We start from the raw sequence: 19502 nt of genomic DNA on the forward strand, positions 1-19502 counted from the left end.
AATCGAGCCGTAAAAATTGAAACATTTTAACCGTTAGCCGTAAATAGGGTAAAAAAGAGTTAATCGTAAAAGAAACTGTTCCCTAGATCTGCTACTCTTAAGGGAGGTACTAAAATCACTTATGGTTACGTTTTTATTTCCTGGCTAGTGTGATTCCGTACGCACGTTAGGCGAAGTGCCTTTTAGGTGTTGACCAAGACCTAGGCTCCATTTCCGCGACTCTGTCGGTGAACTAATTTTTTCCATAACGAAAATGTGGCTTCCTGCTGGGGATCAATATTTGCGATTTTCAGGAGGTCGTGCCCTCGAAACACTAGTGAAACAACACGCAGAGATGTCACCGTTTGTAAAATACGTTGCCGATAAACAACATTTCCCTGTTTTTCTCTTGACGCTACGGTAGACATTGCCACGCCTAGTCCCTGTACGGCGTCCTCCCACGCAATCTCGGTCAAGGCATTTCGGTGGCGAACTCGCTAGGACCACGTGACCCGAAACGCATTGGCCGAGCGGAATAGGCCCACGGACAAGGCAACGGCAGACAGTCGTTCCGTACAGTCCTTCGCTATCATTAAACACACTGGACACGAGAATTTTTTTATTGGCCGTTTTCACGCTAGAGCTAGAAATGGATTATCCGTCTGAAACTAGCCTGTGTACAGTCGCGCCCTCTCCACACACACCCCTTCTCCTATTTTTTCTGAGAGGAGGGGGCGGCTGTACACAGACTATCTGGAACGGATAATCCCGTCTTCAAACTGTCCGTCGAAATTGACGGATAAAGTCAGGCGGATTGTTCATTCAAAATTAAAACTATTCCATTTTCAAATTAAGAAGTATTATCTATCTGACGCGAATCATCAAACGGATAACCCGTCTCACACGAGTAATCCGTCTCTAGTGTGAAACGGCCATTTCTGTTATAATGAAAGTCGCATCCTATTTTTGATGTAGTTTCATAATATAGCGTGCTATTGCTTTTCGTCTTCTATGGTATTTTAATACTATTTTCAAAGTATTTTTATTGTATTTGCAAATACGAGTATTTTACTAAATTTCGAAACCGATTAAACAGCTATTAAAATATATTTTGAAGCATAACATTTTAATAGCGTTTTAAACAGGTTAAAACAACTTTAAAATCAGTCGAAAAATATATTAAAAATATATTTGGTACCTATTTTAAACCTATTTTTTTCAAAATACGTTTAAAATTGCCATTAAAAATAGTTTTAAAATAGTATAGCAAATTAAAATATGTTTTTGAAACTGTTTTTATCCTGTTTTTATTCCGATTTATAAGGTATTTAAAAACTGTTTTAGACCTGTTTTGAACCTTGCAAAAGCCCTGGAATTTTTTATATATTTTAAAAGAATTTAAAATACTTTAAAAATTCTTTTTTAATAGCGTTTTAAACAGGTTAAAACACCTTTAAAAGCAGTCGAAAAATACATTTAAAATACACTTTTCACCCTATTTAAAACCTATTTCACAAAACAGGTTAAAAACAGTTTTCAAAAATAGCTTAAAAATACATTCAAAACAGTGTTGGATTTGGTAAGGGTATCTTTTGAAACCACATTACGTAACTTAAACATCATTTTCTGGCAATGCGGTACTGAGGGACTCTTGATAACCCACTAACCCGTACAAAAGAAATCATTATAAAAAAGATACTTGTTCAAACTAAAGTGAGAATAACCCGCAACGAACATGTAGGCAAGAACTCTCTTGATCAAGGAGGGTCTTCCCACAATCCTTCGCGTTGCATTTATATTATCAAAATTTTTGCACACATTAAAAAAACATTTCACTGTCAATTTCATCGAGGTCGCATCACAAACGGCGCTGACGTTCTCGTACCAATCGAAAGAAAGGTAGTTTATCGTCATTCCTTTGATCTTGGAGCTTGCTCTTGATGTAGGTGATAACTTCCACATAAGGCAATAAGTTGTTGACTCTCAAATCTTTAGCCAGTATGATACTGGTTGTTTTTGAGGCAAGTTTCTTTTGTGTATCTTTATTACGGTAAGAATGTTCGTATGGCCACTGGCCTTTGGATCTCTTTCATCTTTTCAAGGGTCGATAAGACAAGTAAAACTCACCCCGCCGTTAATACTCATCGGATCTTAATTTCATCTTCTTGACGAATATTTTTTTCTGATGAGTATTTAGATTCTGATTCCTGATTAAATGTAATTACCGTGATGTAATTAAATAGATTTTTACTTTGTTTTTCTCTATACTTGGCAATCCTTGGATGTAACGTCTCCGTGACGTCCATGGACGCTGTGAGACACCAAATTGAAAAAATGGGTCCAGAACTAAAACTTGAAGCAAATCCTTTCATTGCAAACTTTTCCCCCGTCAACCTTAAGCAGTTCCTGGAGACAAATTCGCTACGGTTCTGTGTCTTGGTGATGGATTCGAAAGCGGTGAAAGATGGTTATGGAAATCTTCCTGTTGGTCCAAGAAATGAATACCTCGACCTTCTCCAGACGGCAGTGGATAGAGTTGGTAAGAAGAATATCAAGTAGCTAGTAGGGATTAGCATTGTCTTTTTTGTTTCTTTACTTTCAATTATTATTATTTTTTTGCCTCTATGGCCGATATACACTGGACGGTAAGACTTTGGTATGGTACGAAAATGGCGCTCAAGCCTGTGAAAAACCTGATCCTGCCTTCGCAGGCTATACTTGCTTTACGTCCTTTATATTCCTCACAGAATAAAGGCCTAAAACATTTTATAATTCGACATTCGTTATTCCAGTTATCACTTTAATCCTATCCAATAATTTCTTATGACCATGCTGTCGCAGTCACTGTGGTTGTCATTTGCAAGACTGAGCACATTTTGTCATCTCTCACCAGCTGAAAAAGTCATCATATTAGTTTGTGATGATCTGCCTCTACCAGACCAAGACAAAATTTATGTCTCTCAAGCCATCGACTATATGGTAAAGGAAAGGAACAAGGTATTTACAACGTGGTTAAAGAAGGGAAAGTTGGAAGTAGATCCCGATGTTTTTGCTAAAATTTTAATTTCTGGATCCAGTACTCACCGTACGAAACCACAGATTCATTGTTCTGAGAGTTTTCGTGAACAGGCTGATGCCAGTCGCTGCGCTTCGAACACTGTGCTGTGTCAAACAGCCCAAGATCCATCAGAAGGATACTATAAAGCGCGGGCCTCATGGGGGCGTGAATTCCAGCAACAGTTTCAACAGCCACACGCTGATACAGCTACGGCTCCAAAACAATATACTGAGCATAACCCAACGTGCAGGGAGCGCGTCTTGCTAAAGAGTAAACTTCGCAATGGAAAAATATCATACTCGCGATATGATCTCGAAGTACACTGTTCCGGTTTTCAAGTTCCTAGTTACATAGATGAGATACTTCTGCAAAAGTATGGTAAAATTTCCGCCGGGGTTCCAGTAAAAATAGTCGCCGAGCCAAATACCGGTGCATTAAGGTGGATCGTCACTCCAGAGTCGACTTCAGTTGCTAAAGGGATGGCTGTCAAAGAAACACTTGTGTTACAAACGTGAGTCCGTTATGGGTTGGTGTCTCTCGTCAAAAGTGATCTCAGTTTTATTTACCCGGATTGGAAAGCCCCAGAGTACTTAACGGAACGTTTATATCGTGACTATTGGGCTACGCCTGATGCAAAGCTCTTTGTTATATCTGATGAGAAAGGAGAGGTAAGATTTTTAGTAGATGTTGATTTAACAAATAGAGCATATAGTATAATAAGGAGGAAATTGAAAAACTAAACTTTGGTCCTGGAGGGAGCAAACGCTTATCACTGACCGGGAGCTTAAGCAACGACGAGGGCGACGGCAACGGCAAAAAATCAATAGGTTTAGTTTAACAAAACAACAACTTTGCACGAGCATCACGCTTTTTTGTACATTTGTTTGCCGTCCCTGCTCGCACGACTGCGGCATGAAAGTGCCTTACTTCACGACTTCGATACAGTCTTTTATGTAAAGATGAAGCAGCGCGAATTCACTTTTTAAGAGACGTTTTCGTCGCCGTTGCCGTACCATGTAAGCTTCGGACGTTGCAGTGTGTTTGTAATAGGTTAATTTCTGTACCATGTATTTTCTTGGTGTTGCCAACATGTGCAATCTGTTTACTAAATGACGACTGATAAAAAAGATTCGAAAGAAACTGAACAGTTACCATACCACAACACAAAAGCTCAGTAACCAACCTGAATAGTTCCTACAACGCCAAGAAACTCCACTAAAATAAATAGTTTTATCTGAGGCTTTATTTTGTAACAACTCAACTTTATTTTTTAAAGGACAACTAAAAGAGGTTGATCCGCAGGTAGAATAGCTAATCTAGGCGGAACAGTCAGTCATACCAACTCATTGCAATAATTTACAGTTTGCTGTGGCAGTAGATACATCAGCTAGATTCAGAAGATTTACAAATACCTTGGAGAATTGCATTAGTTTCACCATGACTAAATAAATTCGAATCATGCAACTTTCATTTGCATTTTTTGGAGCTATTGTAGGAAATGTATTTACTTATCATACCTCCTTAGCAATGATATCAATCTGGAAAGAGCGGAGTTTTATTTAAACGTCTTAACCGAATACCGGTTCAACATTTTTGACAAGCAGATAAATAATGAATGAATTAACTATACCTTCATAGCTGTTGTACTTGCCCCCTACCCAAATAAAAATTTAAGGATACATAGATTAAATTTATCAGTCATTGCTTACCTAAGTTGACGTTCCGGCTGTGATAAGAATACTAGTACGTGATTTGACCGAAATTTAAATATTAACTTTTCAGCTTTCATTAACTAAATATTTATAAAATTTTCGCTTACCATGTATTATTTTTACTTTAATAAGCCATTTCTGAGTTGCAATAGCTCTCACTTTTATAACGAGACTATTAAAGTGCAAAAAATTTCTTCTGAAGATGGGTTTTATTTGCATAAGAATTAATAAAATCCATTACATATCAATAGTTTCGCACGGAAGCAAAATGAATAACAAAAGTCAGGGGCACCCAACGACAGTTTCCTCCTAAATGCTTTAAAAACACTATTTAGGCTATCCAGAGTACTTTCAGATCTCTAGAAATATATTTTAAGTGGCGCTAAAAAATTTATATCTGTTCGGTCATCCTAGGGCAACTTGAGTCTTTCCGAAATTACAAGGGCTTCAGTATTATTTTCCCGAAAATTTTAGCTGCAATTTAAAGTTTTACGAAAGTGGTAGTTTTCCTGATTCGTCTCTGCATCGCATTTTCGATTCCGACTTCCTTTACGAAAAATGGGCTAACATGGAGAGTGAGGGAATTTATTAATTAAGCTTCGAAAATTGTACATGAATGGAACGGTCATCTAGAAATTTTTAGCTTTCCTCAAGCTACAGAAAATTCTAGGCAATTTTTACTTCTCCGAACAGATATTTCACAGAAAACAGTCGTTGGGTGCCCCTGAAAAGTGGCACTCCACTGAGACTTCCCTTATTGCCTCTACCGACACTATACTCGAGGCGGTCGATAAGAGAAAGCTAACAGCGATTGTCTTCCTGGATATAAGCAAGCTTTTGATAGCATTAATCACAACATTTTATCGGGAAAACTAAAAGCCATTGGGCTGGCCCCATCGGCAGTCTCTTGGTTTAACATCCCAAAGGTCTCAAGTAGTTCGCATGGTGTGTGGAGTGCCACAAGGTAGCGTTATAGTCTTGTCCTGCCTAGATTAGCATTATAGCTATTTGCAGGACATAAAGCATTGTAAACTTTATATTTCTTTAAATAAAGACATTGTTGTTGTTGTTGCGTGCTGGGAGCCCTGTTATTTAGTATCTACGTAAACGACCTACCAGCAGTCAGTGAGACGTGCTCAAGTGTGTGTGACGTTGACGGCACGAAACTAATTCTCTCCTTCATAGTAGAGGACTCTCACGCCCTCCGCGGATAAAATTAATGACGACCTACAATATCCGTGATTGGTGCTTTGAGAACTATCTCCTGTTTAACCCGGATAAGACAAAGCTCATGGTGTTCGGTAGTCGACAGATGTTTGTAAACCACTAAAGCTTTACGCTTTCTTTCCTGGGCAAGGAACTTTTACCTACGGACTCTGTTAAGGACTTAGGAGTGATGTTTGGTCCTACCCTGACATTTGACTGCCATATCTCAGCTCTCACTGCTTCTTGTATGTCTAAGCTAGCCCATATAAATCGCGCTAAATACGCTTTTAATTCAGACCTTCTTACGATTTTAATCAACGCGCTTGTTTTCTGTAAACTATTTTACTGCTCGGCGGTCTTTCCCGGATTACCTCAAACCCAAGCTAGTTACCAGAGGCCAAGTCTCTGGCCGCGTGACACGCAATTCACAACAACTAAATATCCCTTAAAACAGCGATCATTCCAGCACAGCGTTGTCAGTTTGTGAAACAGCCTAGATAGAGACCTCAAATTGAGTGAGAATCATAGGGATTTTAAACAGAAACTGAGGAAAATATTGTTACGTAAATATTTGGACCCCGCGATTGTTCTTAGCTTTTAACCTTTCATTGATTGTCTCAAAAGAATTTTAAATGGAAACTTAAGTAATTTTTTTTTTTAGGTAATTATTTTCAAATATACTTGATAATGAGTTTTAGCTTTGTCTTGTATAACTGAAAAGTCCCGCTGGGGAGTGTACAATAAATGTCTTACTTCTTACTTACTTAATTTCGCACTTAGCCTTGCGTTAAACCGGGGCTTGAGGGAACTCTGAAATGGCCTATTATTTTGTAATTTGTGCCAAGTATCTCAATCAGTAAATTAGTTTGTTTCTGTTCTCCGTGCCTTTTTCTGTCCATTCCTTGTCATTGTGACTTATAGTTTTCACTCCTCTCAGCCTTTGATATAGCTATCCGCCATTTGCACATCTCCCATAATACAACTTGCTTCCCCCGGCGCCCCAACCCCCAAAATGTTTCATAACCCGTTTGCCTTTAATTTCTCCTGGGTATTACAGTAGCCCCTCGAGAAATTGAAGACAAGACAAAAAAAGATGTATTATAGGAGATGTTAAAATGGCGAATATTTTATTTTGCAGCTAAAAACTTTTGCGTAAGTATTATGCTTCAAATTTTTCTTTTCCTATTTAGCTAAACTCCGGCTATGTCATTAAAACGATTTGTAGGTGTATGGTGGGAGCAAGAAAGTTCAATCTGGGTCCCCAGGAGCCTATTAAAATGGGCTCCTGGCTTTTTCGGATACAAAATTAAAAAGATTTTACTAGAACGAATCTGAGGGATTCGATATAGAGAATTCCTTCTCTCCCCTCCTCCCCACTCGGCATTCCTCCCGTTCATTTTAAGGTCGCCCCAACCTATTTATATGCGAGCAGGAATGATTTAACCGATTTCTCTAATTTTTGGTATCCTGAATAAAGAACGGTGTAATCTTCAGAATATTTTTGTTGTCGGTAGAAAAACGTTTGCATAACAACTCGCTGCGCAAAATGCTGGTCAAATCTAGCCTTAAAATGCTAAGAGTGCCGACAGAGCATCTCCTATCTGAAAGAGTATTCTTACCCAAAGTTTTATCACAGTGCAAGAACTCAACTGAGTGATCAATGACCAACGGCGAATACAGTTAGCACCACAAGACGAACCCTTGCGGAATGCGGGATGAGATTAATCAACTTCTATCTATCAAAGTGACTGTGTATTTGCCCTTTTCTCTTCAAAAGAAAAAAAGCGCCAACAGAACAAAATATGGCATCCACGGAAATCTCCTAACAGCTTTTTGGCACTGAAGGTTCCCGTTTTGAGGAAAAATAAAGCCACTAACTCCAGTGCTTTCACTTCTTGGTAATTTATTTACTAATAAGGTTTTTAGACTTGCCATCACATTCGCACGGGAAGTTTGCCACGTAATGATGGGGAAAAATATTACAATCGTCTTATTCTTCTCTTTATCCCTCATTACTGTTTTGGTTGGAGAGAAGGAACGACCGGAAATTCGTGGCTTAATGATCGGCAGCCCCCTTTGATTTATTCAGATCGCAGAGTTATCTTGAGCTAATTTACCTGTTCCACATCCTGACCGTTGTCCACTGATACTCAAAACTGGAAAAATCGTACTGTTGATACCGAACTCTTCCCAGGGTTCTGGACTACCGATCTGTCCTTGTCCTTTCTGTCCAGCCCCCCACCTCCACTTACACCCCCACCCCCACACCACTAAAACAAGAGTTCCAACATTCATTCCCAGGTTTTATCCGCGATAATTGGTGAATTGCTTTCTTCCGTTTTTTCTCAGAAAAGGGACCCATTCGCTTTTGGTAAATAATTTGTCCGATCTCAGTCTAGAATACAGTTTATCCAGCCAAGAAAAGGAATAGTTCTCTGACAACGTATTAAAGGAGAAAGATGTCCGCGGGGAGGCCCCACCATACCAACGTGTGAAAATTTTCGCAGATTTTCGGAGCTATATCTAGAGATTAAGTCTTTATTAAGAAATCAGTCGCAACATACGTGTGGCTTTACAATAAAAACCTGAGATCTGTATTACAAAAATCAAAAGTTAAAGATTTACGTTTGGGTGGAAAGCAAGTCGGCATACAATACATGAGCAGTGTCACTTGTGATTCTGTTGAAAAGCTCATTGTCGCTTAATTACATCAGATATCAAAATAGCCAAAAACGATGACGCTCGCTGTAAAAAGGTGTCAACCCGTTCTAAATATTTGCTGTGATATGCAGAGCCCAACACTTCATATCCATACAGAAATAATGACATTATCAAACAGTCGAAAGGTTGGTTATTTAAACGAATTCCTGATCGTAAGCCGCTAGCAGTAGTACAGGTCTGTTTACGCACTATTGTTATGCAAATGAGGTTGGTCGCCATACAAAGCCTTCTAAATTTTTTGGAGTGATGACGGTATACAGCGGACACCCTAAAGGCAACATCTGTAACTACGAACGCTAGTTGTTGCTAAGGAAAAGGCGATGAAGAAATTTTGGGCGGAGGGTCTTACCCTAATCAGTCGAGGGCAGTGTTTAAACCTAATCAGACGAGGGCAGTGTTTAAACCTAATCAGTCGAAGGCATTTTTCTAACCCTAATCAGTCGAGGGCAGTGTTTAACCCTAACAAATCGAAGGCATTTTTCTAACCCTAATCAGTCGCGGGCAGTTTTTAACCCTAACAATCGAAGGCATTTTTCTAACCCTAATCAGTCGAGGGCAGTGTTTAACCCTAACAAATCGAAGGCGTTTTTCTAACCCTAATCAGTCGAGGGCAGTGTTTAACCTTAACAAATCGAAGGCACTTTTCTAACCCTAATCAGTGGAGGGCAGTGTTTAACCCTAACAAATCGAAGGCATTTTCCTAACCCTAATCAGTCGAGGGCCGTGTTGAGCGCTACATCGGTCGAGTTCGATGTCTCAACCTAACAATCAGTAGAGTCCAAGGTCCAATCTCTAGGGTCATAACAACTTGCACGTTTTCACACAAGGATTTGCTAACTCAGCAGAATTTGTTTCTATTTTTAGATCATGACGTCATTCTTTTGACTAGAGTAGGTATAAAAGACCGCTAGCAACTCTCATTTTTTCATTCAACCCCACATCATTTGTAGTGAGCGGAACTCATCCATAATGGTTTTTACTTATCCAAGACCATGCCTTACCTGCGGAAAGAAACTCAAGAATAGAAGTTCCTATTCACGTCATAGGAAATATTGCGGGAAGACAACAGTCCCTATTCCTTGCCCGTGTTGTGAATCAACTTTTAAAAGAAAAGATGATCTGTCAAAACATAACAAACACTTCCATTCTGAAAAAGCTAAGAGAAAAGCAGAAGAAAGCAGTGAATTAGCGAGGATGGAGTTATTACATGCAGACAAAGTACCCCATTTATCAATTGAAAGTCAGACAGGTGGGGCTGTGACTACTAGACGCATGAAAAAAGACCTCGACAGTGAGAAGAAGGACCTAAACCCTGTGAAAAAAGAAGAGCCTCAGGCTGTCAAAAGAAAATTAGACGATGAAGATGATGTTGATATGTCTCACCTCATGGACGACGGCCTGGATGATTTTTTGGTAGAGAGAGCTAAGCGTTTGGAACTGTCTGAGAATCCTTTGTTTAAAGCCAATCTCACGTTTCTACCATACAAAAGGCAAGGCTTAAAGGGAGCAGTCAAAAAAGAGCAATTTTCCGTCACGTTTGATCAGCTACGTAAAGCCACCGAAGAGGAATCTTTGGGAGATGGGTTGTCGGAGTCTCTCTTTGAAGCGGTAAGAGATATGATCGTAAAGGAATAATTGCCGGATTCAACTAAAGTCCATCTCACTTTAACCTCAAAGGAACATTCCAATGGCACTGTGAATTCAGGATTTTTATCTCACGTAAAATATGGGATTCCCGTCAAAGAGTTCGTGAAACGTGGCGATTATGTTCATGCTATGTTTGAGTCACTCGCCCGTAAAATGAACAGTGCTCAAAATATGAATCCAGCGGTTGGGTTCAATGCAACTCTCACGTTTATTACCTATCCTGAAAAAGGTGGTAAAGGTCCAGCTTCTAAAAATCCAAACAGATTGCCATTTGATTTGATGCACAAAAAGAAAAATTGTATGATCAAGATCAAAAACACAGATGATTTATGTTGTGCCCGTGCCCTCGTAACGATGAAAGAGTACGTGGATGGAGACCCAGACAAACAATATAGAAATCTACGTGATGGCAGACCCATTCAAGAACGCCTAGCCAAGCAGCTTCACCAAGATGCAATTGTACCTGAGGGACCCTGTGGCTATGACGAAGTAGAAAAATTTCCAGCGTTTCTAGGACCCCAAGGCTACAAAATCATCGTGGTAGATTACGTCTCTTGTGCCTGTATTTTTCAAGGCAATGTGGATCAGTATAGCAAAGTCATTTATTTGCTTAAACACGACAATCATTACAATGGCTTACGAAGCAAGGCCGCCTTTCTGAATCGATCCTACTTCTGCCCTGATTGCTGTAAAGGGTTCAATACAGATGACACAGCAAGCCATTCTTGTAGTGGTCGTAATTGCAGTAGTTGTCAGCGCACACGTTCTCAGAAAAATAATGATGGCTGCCCAGATTTTTCCCCAGGAAAAAAGAGAACCATTCACTGTAAAGACTGCCAGCGGGATTTCTATGGTCCAGACTGTTTCAAAGCTCATAAAGAAACAAAAGGCAAGAAAAAAGTGAGTCTCTGTCAGAAGCTAAAAAAAGTGTTTAAAATGCTGTAAAGGTTATAAAGTCAATCCAAAGAAGCCACACAAATGCTACCATGACACTTGCCGTTACTGCCATGAATTTGTTGAAATATACAATCACAAATGTTACATCCAACGTGTTAAAGAGGTAGATGATGAGGAACACGATGATGATGATGATGATGATGACGAGGAAAAGAAGCTACCACCTCTTATGGTGTTTGCTGACATCGAATGTTTGATAGAACCCACAGAGCAGGGAAAGCAGTTATTCATAGCCGATTTGATTCGATATGCTACTGAAGAAGATCCACACAATGTTTCTCATGCCTTTAGTGGCGAAACCTGCATTCAAAAGTTTATTGACGCGATGAATCAATTAACAGAAGTGGGAGACAAACAGCGCGATTTATTTATAATTTTTCACAACCTTAAGGGTTTTGATAGCAACTTTATCATCGAGGAACTTTTACCGTCAGGGTATTAACGTGGACAACCAGCTGACGACGGGCGCCAAAACTCTGAAGTTCCATTACTGGTATCTGGACGCCATGATTACCTTCAAAGATTCACTTTGTTTTCTCCCAATTTCTTCGAGCTTCATAAAGGTTTCTTTCCGCATGCGTTCCATACAAGAGAGAGTTTAACTTACAGGGGTCGTCTACCGGCAAAACACTATTTTCAGCCACAAGCAATGAAGCAAAAGAAACGAAAAGAGTTTGACACTTGGTACGCGACTGAATTGGCAAGAAATGAAGAATATGTCCTCTGGGAGGAGTTAAACAAGTACTGCCATTCTGATGTAATGGTCTTGAAAGCTGCCTGTCTAAAGTTTATACAAGAATTTAAAGAGGAAGCAGGGTTTAATCCTATAGAAAAATGTGCCACCATTGCTTCTGCATGCAATTTATTCTGGCGAAGAGATCTTATCCCCGAGGATACCATTGCCATAGAACCATTGAATGGCTGGTGTGGTGCTAATGTGAATCAAAGTACAGCAGCACTAGAATGGTTATGTTTTGAAGATTTTAAACTAGGAGGAAATAAACTACGCCATGTCCGCAACGGGAGAGAGCAAAAGGTGATCACACAAGGCGAGGCTTTGTTTGTCGATGGCTATGACGAAACTACCAAAACGGTCTATGAGTTTCATGGTTGCTTTTATCATGGGTGTGTTAAATGTTTCCCAAACCATCGCTACGGGAAACACAATTGTCATCCAGATCGTACCATCTCGGAAATCTATGAAGCCACCTGTAAAAAGACACAGAAGTTACGTCAAACAGGCTATACGGTGATTGAGAAATGGTAGCATGATTTTGAGATTGGGAGGAAGACAAACCCCACTCTCATGGAATTTTTGAAGACCTTTCAGCTGTCCGAGCCATTGAACCCTAGAGATAGCTTCTTTGGTGGTAGCACCAATGGAGTGCGTTTACATTGTGTTGCAGCAGCAGGAGAAGAAATTTGCTATGTAGACATCAATTCGCTTTACCCGTACGTCAACAAAACAAAAACATATCCAGTGGGTCACCCCGAGATTTTGGTCAATCCAACAAATCAAGATATCGGCAGCTACTTAGGCATAGCAAAAGTCAAGATTCTCCCACCACCCCATTTGTATCATCCAGTACTCCCCGTCCACATTGGTGGCAAACTCATGTTTCCTCTATGTACACAATGTGTAAAGGAAGAATTGGAAAAACAATGGTTGACTCGTACAGCGGTTTGTACCCACACTGCGGAGGAACGCTGTATAACGGGCACTTGGTGCACACCCGAGTTGCAGAAAGCTGTGGACCTTGGTTACAAGATCCTAAAAATTCACGAGGTGTGGCATTTTTCTGAAAATCAGCGCAAAGAGGGCTTGTTTGCAGACTAAGTAAATAAATGGCTCAAAAATAAAACTGAAGCATCGGGTTGGCCCAAGAATTGTACCACAGAGGCTGCAAAGTCAGAGTACATCAATGCTTACTATGACCGTGAAGGGGTTCAGCTAGAGCCTGCAAAAGTGGCCAAAAACGGGGGACGGAAACAAGTGGCGAAACTCATGCTCAACAGGTAATTAGAATTAGAATGAAAAGATAGGACAAAGATCTTCAAAGAATCATTGTTTGATTTGTTTCCCTCTTTGTATTTTCAGCTTCTGGGGCTAATTCGGCGAGAAACCCAACAAGACTCAAACCTGTACCGTCACAAGTCCTGCAGAGCTATATGCAATAATAGAAGATGTTGGTAACAACATTCACGACATACGAATATGCACTGACGATATAGTAGAAATTGATGTCAGTAAAGCTGTAGAAGAGGTCATTCCAAGCAATAAAACCAACATTTTTATCGCAAGTTTCACCACGTCATGGGCTCGCTTAGAGTCGTACAAGTATTTGGAACAGTTGAAGGATCAAGTTCTATATTTTGATACAGACAGCATCATTTATCTTTGGCGTAACGGTTTACCTGCAGTGGAGACGGGTCCGTTTTTGGGTCAGATGAAAGACGAAACCGCTGGCGTACCCATACAGGAGTTTGCGACAGGGGGTCCAAAAAATTACACTTTCATGCTACAAAATGGTGAAACAGAATGCAAAATACGCGGTTTTACTCAGGATGAGCAGGGCAGGGCTCTGTTGAATTTTGATTCCATGAAAAGTCACATTTTAGCTGCGATCAAAAACCCTGGGAATGCACCACAACCTATTGCGGTACCTGTAAGCGTAAATATGGACACCAATAGGACCACCAAGAAAATCTGTCTAACCCCTAAAGTCAAGAATTATCGCCTTGTCTTTGAAAAGCGGGTGATTCAAACAAAGGATTGTAGCAGCAAACCTTATGTTATGATTGGATAGGCCAACATACTTGAACTAGGCCTCCTAAGGCTTTTTAAGTTAGCATTTTTGCCTACAGATTTGTACGCTAGGTTACTGATTCAATAAACGTGTGTAAGGATTATTTCTGTGTGATTGATTTACCTGACTACTTATCTCTGAAACAAAGCTAGATTGCGCTAACCCCACTCCCTTGCCCTAAAAACACTCTCTTCCCCTAACCCCTTCCCCTCCCACTCTAACAGAGATTTCGTGGGTCTGGATCCTAGCGAGAGAGGGGACTTGCTGACTCACCGTTTTTCAAGCATAGTAAGTAGAATGGTTTTAGCGAACGTGTTAAACAGCAGTCACAATGCAGACAGTATCTATGCAAGATTTGGAACAATTTTCATATTGCCAAGACAAACGTCTGACTAGTTCTCATTGCTATGACCTTTACAACCCAGTGATTTCTGTGGAGTTAACAGAATTAGCGGATCGTGTGGTAGCTAATAACGATTCGGTGGTGGAAATTCAATTGGATTTGTGTATTCAACAATATGTGTCCCTGCTTGGCATGAAAGTTTGTTGATGTCTATGAGCGATGCTTTATTACGAGCACTTCAACGCTGGATTACACGTCATGGGTACCCTATGAAATCACAGTGTTATATTTCATTGCAAGCAGTCGAACTGTTACCGCTGCCTTTAACAAGATGTCTTGGGGTGTTGACAAATATTCCCACTTTGCATTCTTTCCTTGGACGTGTAACTTAGCACGCATCATGTTAGCCCTCTTTGATTGGTTAAGTTATAGCTGGTTGATGACACAATTAAAAGCACCGTGTGTGGAATTTAAATTAGTTATCATACTGATCCACGAGAACAATAGCGAATGATGTCATCACGTAATTAACGGACACAACACTAGATTGACGTCATTCGATTAATCCATGACAACAAAAGCCGTTGACGTCATTGGGTGTAAATACAAAAGACTTGTCCAGACCTGCTCAGTGAACGTGATGGTAACAAACAATACATGACCCAAGCATACAGAAAATCTCTGGGGATCACTTTTGAGTATAAGTTCTAGGCAGTTTTCCCTTTTCAACTCACTACGTCTTTGTGCTAATAACGATGATGCAAAAGATAACGTATCCTAGACCTTGTCCTACTTGTAGGAAGAGTCTTAGCAAAGGCCATTTCTTTCAACATAAAAAGAGATGCGGTACAACAGAAAATCGAGTGAAATGCCCAGATTGTTACTAATGGATACAAACACGTTATGTTACGACATGTATGACAGCAACATTGGAACAACCCATTGCGTTTTCCATGTATGATTTGCGATAAGGTATTGACATCTGCTCAAAACTTGACCCTACACACGAAGACCGCTCATGCTGATGAAAAACCTTGCTTTGACTGCTGGTACTGCAATGCCATGTTTACAAGACAAAATGCAAGACAAGATCACATGCGTCGTGTGCATGGATGTATTTGTAGAGAGCGAGAGGTAAATTTGCAACTTCATTTGCAACATTTAAGTGAAGAGAAGAACTTCAAGAACGAGTGGCAATTTGTGGAATCCAGACCCATTGAACACGGCGAGCATAACGTCTGCCCTTGTGGTCAAACACAGATAGAATCTTACTTCTTTGTAGAAAACAAATGGAACGGGAATCGCACCTTTGTGGGCTCAGATTGTGTAACAAACGTGGATCCCAAAGCAGCAGCTGTGATTGGCTATTTCAAGCATATTTTAGAAAACACAGTGTAAGGGACATACAAGGGGCAAGATGAGAGGGGGGTTACAGCGATTCGCAGTTCGCACAAACACTACGTTAGTACAGCGCCTGCACGTAGTGGAACATTTACACCCACAAGTAACAAGAAACTCAGAGAGCGAATGGGAAGCAGTGGTTGTCTACCCTGAAGCGGAGACTTTGATTGTAGTTAAAACATATTCTCTGAAGTTGAAGGCCAAGTATAAACAAGGGTAGCTTACTTTCACAGCATTGCAATTTCACTAGGTACGTCATTTGCTATATAAGGTAAATAAATCACACATTGTTTAAACATTTCAACTGACTGTGTTTTATTCACTGACTGTTTTCTAATTTACTACAAATTTGGGGATATTTTGACTGGAAGTCTGCGAGCTCTTGTTGGAGTTGAGCCACAGTAGGTTTCTTGGGTTTTTTAGGGGCCTTGAGCTGCTGACGATCACCTTCCCGTTGCTTCCTCATAGTTTGATAACTGTCTTGATCTTGAGAGAGTTTCTTCTCTTCTTCTTGAATCATTTGATCCAAAATGACACTTTGCACTTGATCACAGGCAGCATTGACGATAGCTTGAGCTTCGGGGGAACTCATTTTTGGGTATGGTTTTATAGATTTCATTCTTTGCGGAAACGTACCATTCTTGAGATGTTTTTTAAACCCTTTGAGGGTATGCTCTCGATACTTGATTCTAGCTTTGATCGTCATCAGTTTTTGTCGATAACCCTTCAACCTGGTCTTGGCAGGCATGGTTTTTTCGGTGGGTTCATTACCAGTCTTGGTAGAAAGTGCTTCTACAGAACCACCCATAACAGACATGTTACCTCTAGGCAATCGAACGTACAACTGATAATGATAGACACAAATCCATTCTATTTATAGCCTGAGGTGAGGTATAAGAAAAAAGGGGTGTGCTATTCTATCTATCATTTATCACAACTCATCATGTGGATGGGAGGGTATGACGATTGGACTCCCGCAGAACAGCGTGAATGGGATAGAGATCTAGAGGAAATGCAAGCTGAACGTGAGCAGAGAGAACGTGAAGCTAAGAACGAGGATAAACTCTTCTGGATGGAATTGGCTCTAGATTATCCAAAGTTAAAAGCCACTTATACCAAAATTGGAGACAGATTTGTATGTGGTAGACTAAAGCGACAGACACCTAGCAAACAAGGGGACCGCAACTTAGTGTTTGAAGTCGTCTACCCATTGTATCAAGGCCTGAATACCATCCTTGAGAAGAGAAAAACACTTAAGACCTCTCTCATCAAAATAGAGACCTCCTCCAGGGAACACAGCAAAGTGAGCTATAAGTGTGAATGTACCCCAGATCAATGGTCTTATAACACTATGGACAAAATCAGTGACGAATTGGCGGACCAGTTAACCATGAAACAAAACTTAAACAGAGGCTTGTTAATGAAACTTTCTTGCTATGAGGAGTAAAACGTCTGCAAATAAAATGGCTGAAAAGTGTATCACGGTAGTTAAGTTCTAAGCAATCTGCACTGGAGTCTATGAATTTTCATCGACCACAAGCACCCCACAGGCACCCCACAGGCACCCTACAGGCACCCTCAGGCACCTCACAGGCACCCTACATTAAACTGAATGAATCGAAAAAGAATAAATAGGATGAGACTTTGTGGAAAAGTGACTAGCTGTGATAAGACGCCGAAGAGTCAACATGCCTTATCGAAACAGACGAAATTGTCCAATCTGTTGTAAGAGTGGTCTACTGTCTTTAAGTCACCACCTAGCCCAAGTCCATCAGTTATCCAGTGAAGAACGAAAACCGTGGCTAAAATCTGCGATCTTTTCCTCAGCAAAATCCACTGGATTACCTTACATGGCTCCTTACCCCTTTTGGGGAATGCCACCACCTCCTTGGAGCCACACCCCTCAACCATTAAAGCCCGTTAGACAAGCTCTAAAGACTGAACCGAAACAGCGAAAAGTAACCAAGCTAGAAACAGCTAACTGTTTAGAGACAAGCCCTTACCCAGAATTTAAGTTTAACCACATGTTTTCGATGCTAGTGGTGGGGCCAAGTCAGTGTGGAAAAATGTCTTTCGTGGACCAACTGTTAAAGAAGAATTGTATCAAGTACCCCAGTAAGAAACAGAGACGTATTTTCTGGTTTTACAATCAATGGCAACCACGGTATGCGTCTTTGCAATCTACACTTAGTGATGAGATTGTGTTTACCCAAGGCGTACCTGCACTGAGTGAAGATCTAAGAGAAATCAATTCAAAGTTTCACAATGTGTTGGTGTTTGATGACCTAATGAGCAAGGCAACTGACAGTCCCGTGTTATCAACACTGTTTACCCAAGGCCGTCATCGCAATGCTAGTGTGATATTATTGCTGCAAAATATGTTTCCCAAAGGAAAATTCAACACTGATATCAGCAGGAATGCTCACTATATGGTCCTCTTTCGTAGTCCCAGTGATCGTAAGCAAATCGACATGGTGGCGGAGCGGAGTTTTGCGAAAGACAGGTCAAACTTTATGAAAGTCTATGCGAAAGAAACCGAAAAGCCTTATGGGTATCTTTTGGTGGACAATCAACCCAAGACTCCAACAGAGAAACAAGTTGTGGCCGAGGTGTTTGAAAACTGCCACTGTTATCCTAACATAACCACTTGTACTAAAACAGTATCGGAGGCAGATAAACCTGAACTGGTATCTCGAAAACGTCCCATAGATCCACCGTTAGTGAAAGACAAATACCGAAAACAATCTGAACAGAAGCAGAAAAAATCAGGGACAATCAAGGCGAATCCTGTGAAACAAAACGTCGAGAGCAAACGGCGAAAACAACCTCAAAAGAAGACAGTGAAACAGAACATCAATAAACCTACGTCCGTTGTATCACTGACCAGAGAAAATTTCAAGGAGAACCCGATTAACTGCGAGGAGGTCCCGTTTAGCACTGATGAAGAACAGTCTAGCTCTGATGAGGAACAGTTTACTTTTAATGCAAACCAGCTAAACACCAGGGCTAGACGACATGTCTATGCTAGAGGACGTGGCTTTGGGCCAAAGATTGTTTATGAATAAAAAAGCCATTCGCATTTTTTGCCTGTCACATTAGACAGAGAAACGTTTTATAGCTTTCAAAAGCAACTTTTTCACTGAAGCTGTACTACAATCCGTAAGTTAGAAAAGTAACTGTCAATGACTTGTGTAATAAAAAGATTTTCAAAAACACCTACTTTTTCTAGTACGCTATAGTCTTTACGATTTAAACACACGGCATTTATTAGCTGTCTATTTCTAGCTTTTTAAAATACACACTTTATTTACAATGTTACATTGCTAGCGGTTATGTCCACGGCTACGTTCTCGTGGACAAAACCTTTGATATGACTATAGACAGCGTAAAATGGACTGTGAAATTACAACAGGTAGATGTACAATCCAGCGAACGTGACTGCGGTCTCCTACAGTTTAGACTTCACAGAGTGTAACGCTCCGCTAGTCTTTGTGAATTAAAACACAGCAGTAGATTTATTTATTTCTTTCCATGGTCAGCTTCTAAATAGACGCTTTTTTACTACATTGCTAGCGACTCTTTCCATAGCTACGTTCTCGTGGACCAGGCCTTTCATAAGTACTCTGAACAAGCAATAATTATTTTTCATTATAGCTATAGACAGTGTTCAC

The 19502-nt window shown here is 40.3% G+C and overlaps 2 protein-coding genes across 3 annotated transcripts in view; both read left to right on the forward strand.

Annotated features, from left to right (window-relative positions):
- LOC140949510 (D-inositol 3-phosphate glycosyltransferase-like) overlaps positions 1–19502 on the forward strand; it is a 172579-nt gene that overhangs the window by 27483 nt on the left and 125594 nt on the right. The window lies entirely within an intron of this gene.
- Positions 1958–10094, forward strand: LOC140951146 (uncharacterized). Of its 2 annotated transcripts, XR_012167254.1 has the most exons (3): positions 1958–2518; positions 2873–3705; positions 9541–10094. XR_012167254.1 is itself a non-coding variant. In XM_073400362.1 (2 exons), the coding sequence occupies exons 1-2, from the start codon at positions 2284–2286 to the stop codon at positions 3550–3552; spliced, it is 915 nt and encodes a 304-aa protein (XP_073256463.1). In that variant the 5' UTR covers positions 1958–2283; the 3' UTR covers positions 3553–5831. The 2 variants fall into 2 exon arrangements, 1 of the variants encoding a protein (XP_073256463.1); XM_073400362.1 differs by lacking the exon at positions 9541–10094 and having other exon boundaries at positions 2873–5831.

This window comes from Porites lutea, chromosome 10 (assembly GCF_958299795.1).
Source record: "Porites lutea chromosome 10, jaPorLute2.1, whole genome shotgun sequence".
Lineage (NCBI taxonomy): Eukaryota > Metazoa > Cnidaria > Anthozoa > Scleractinia > Poritidae > Porites > Porites lutea.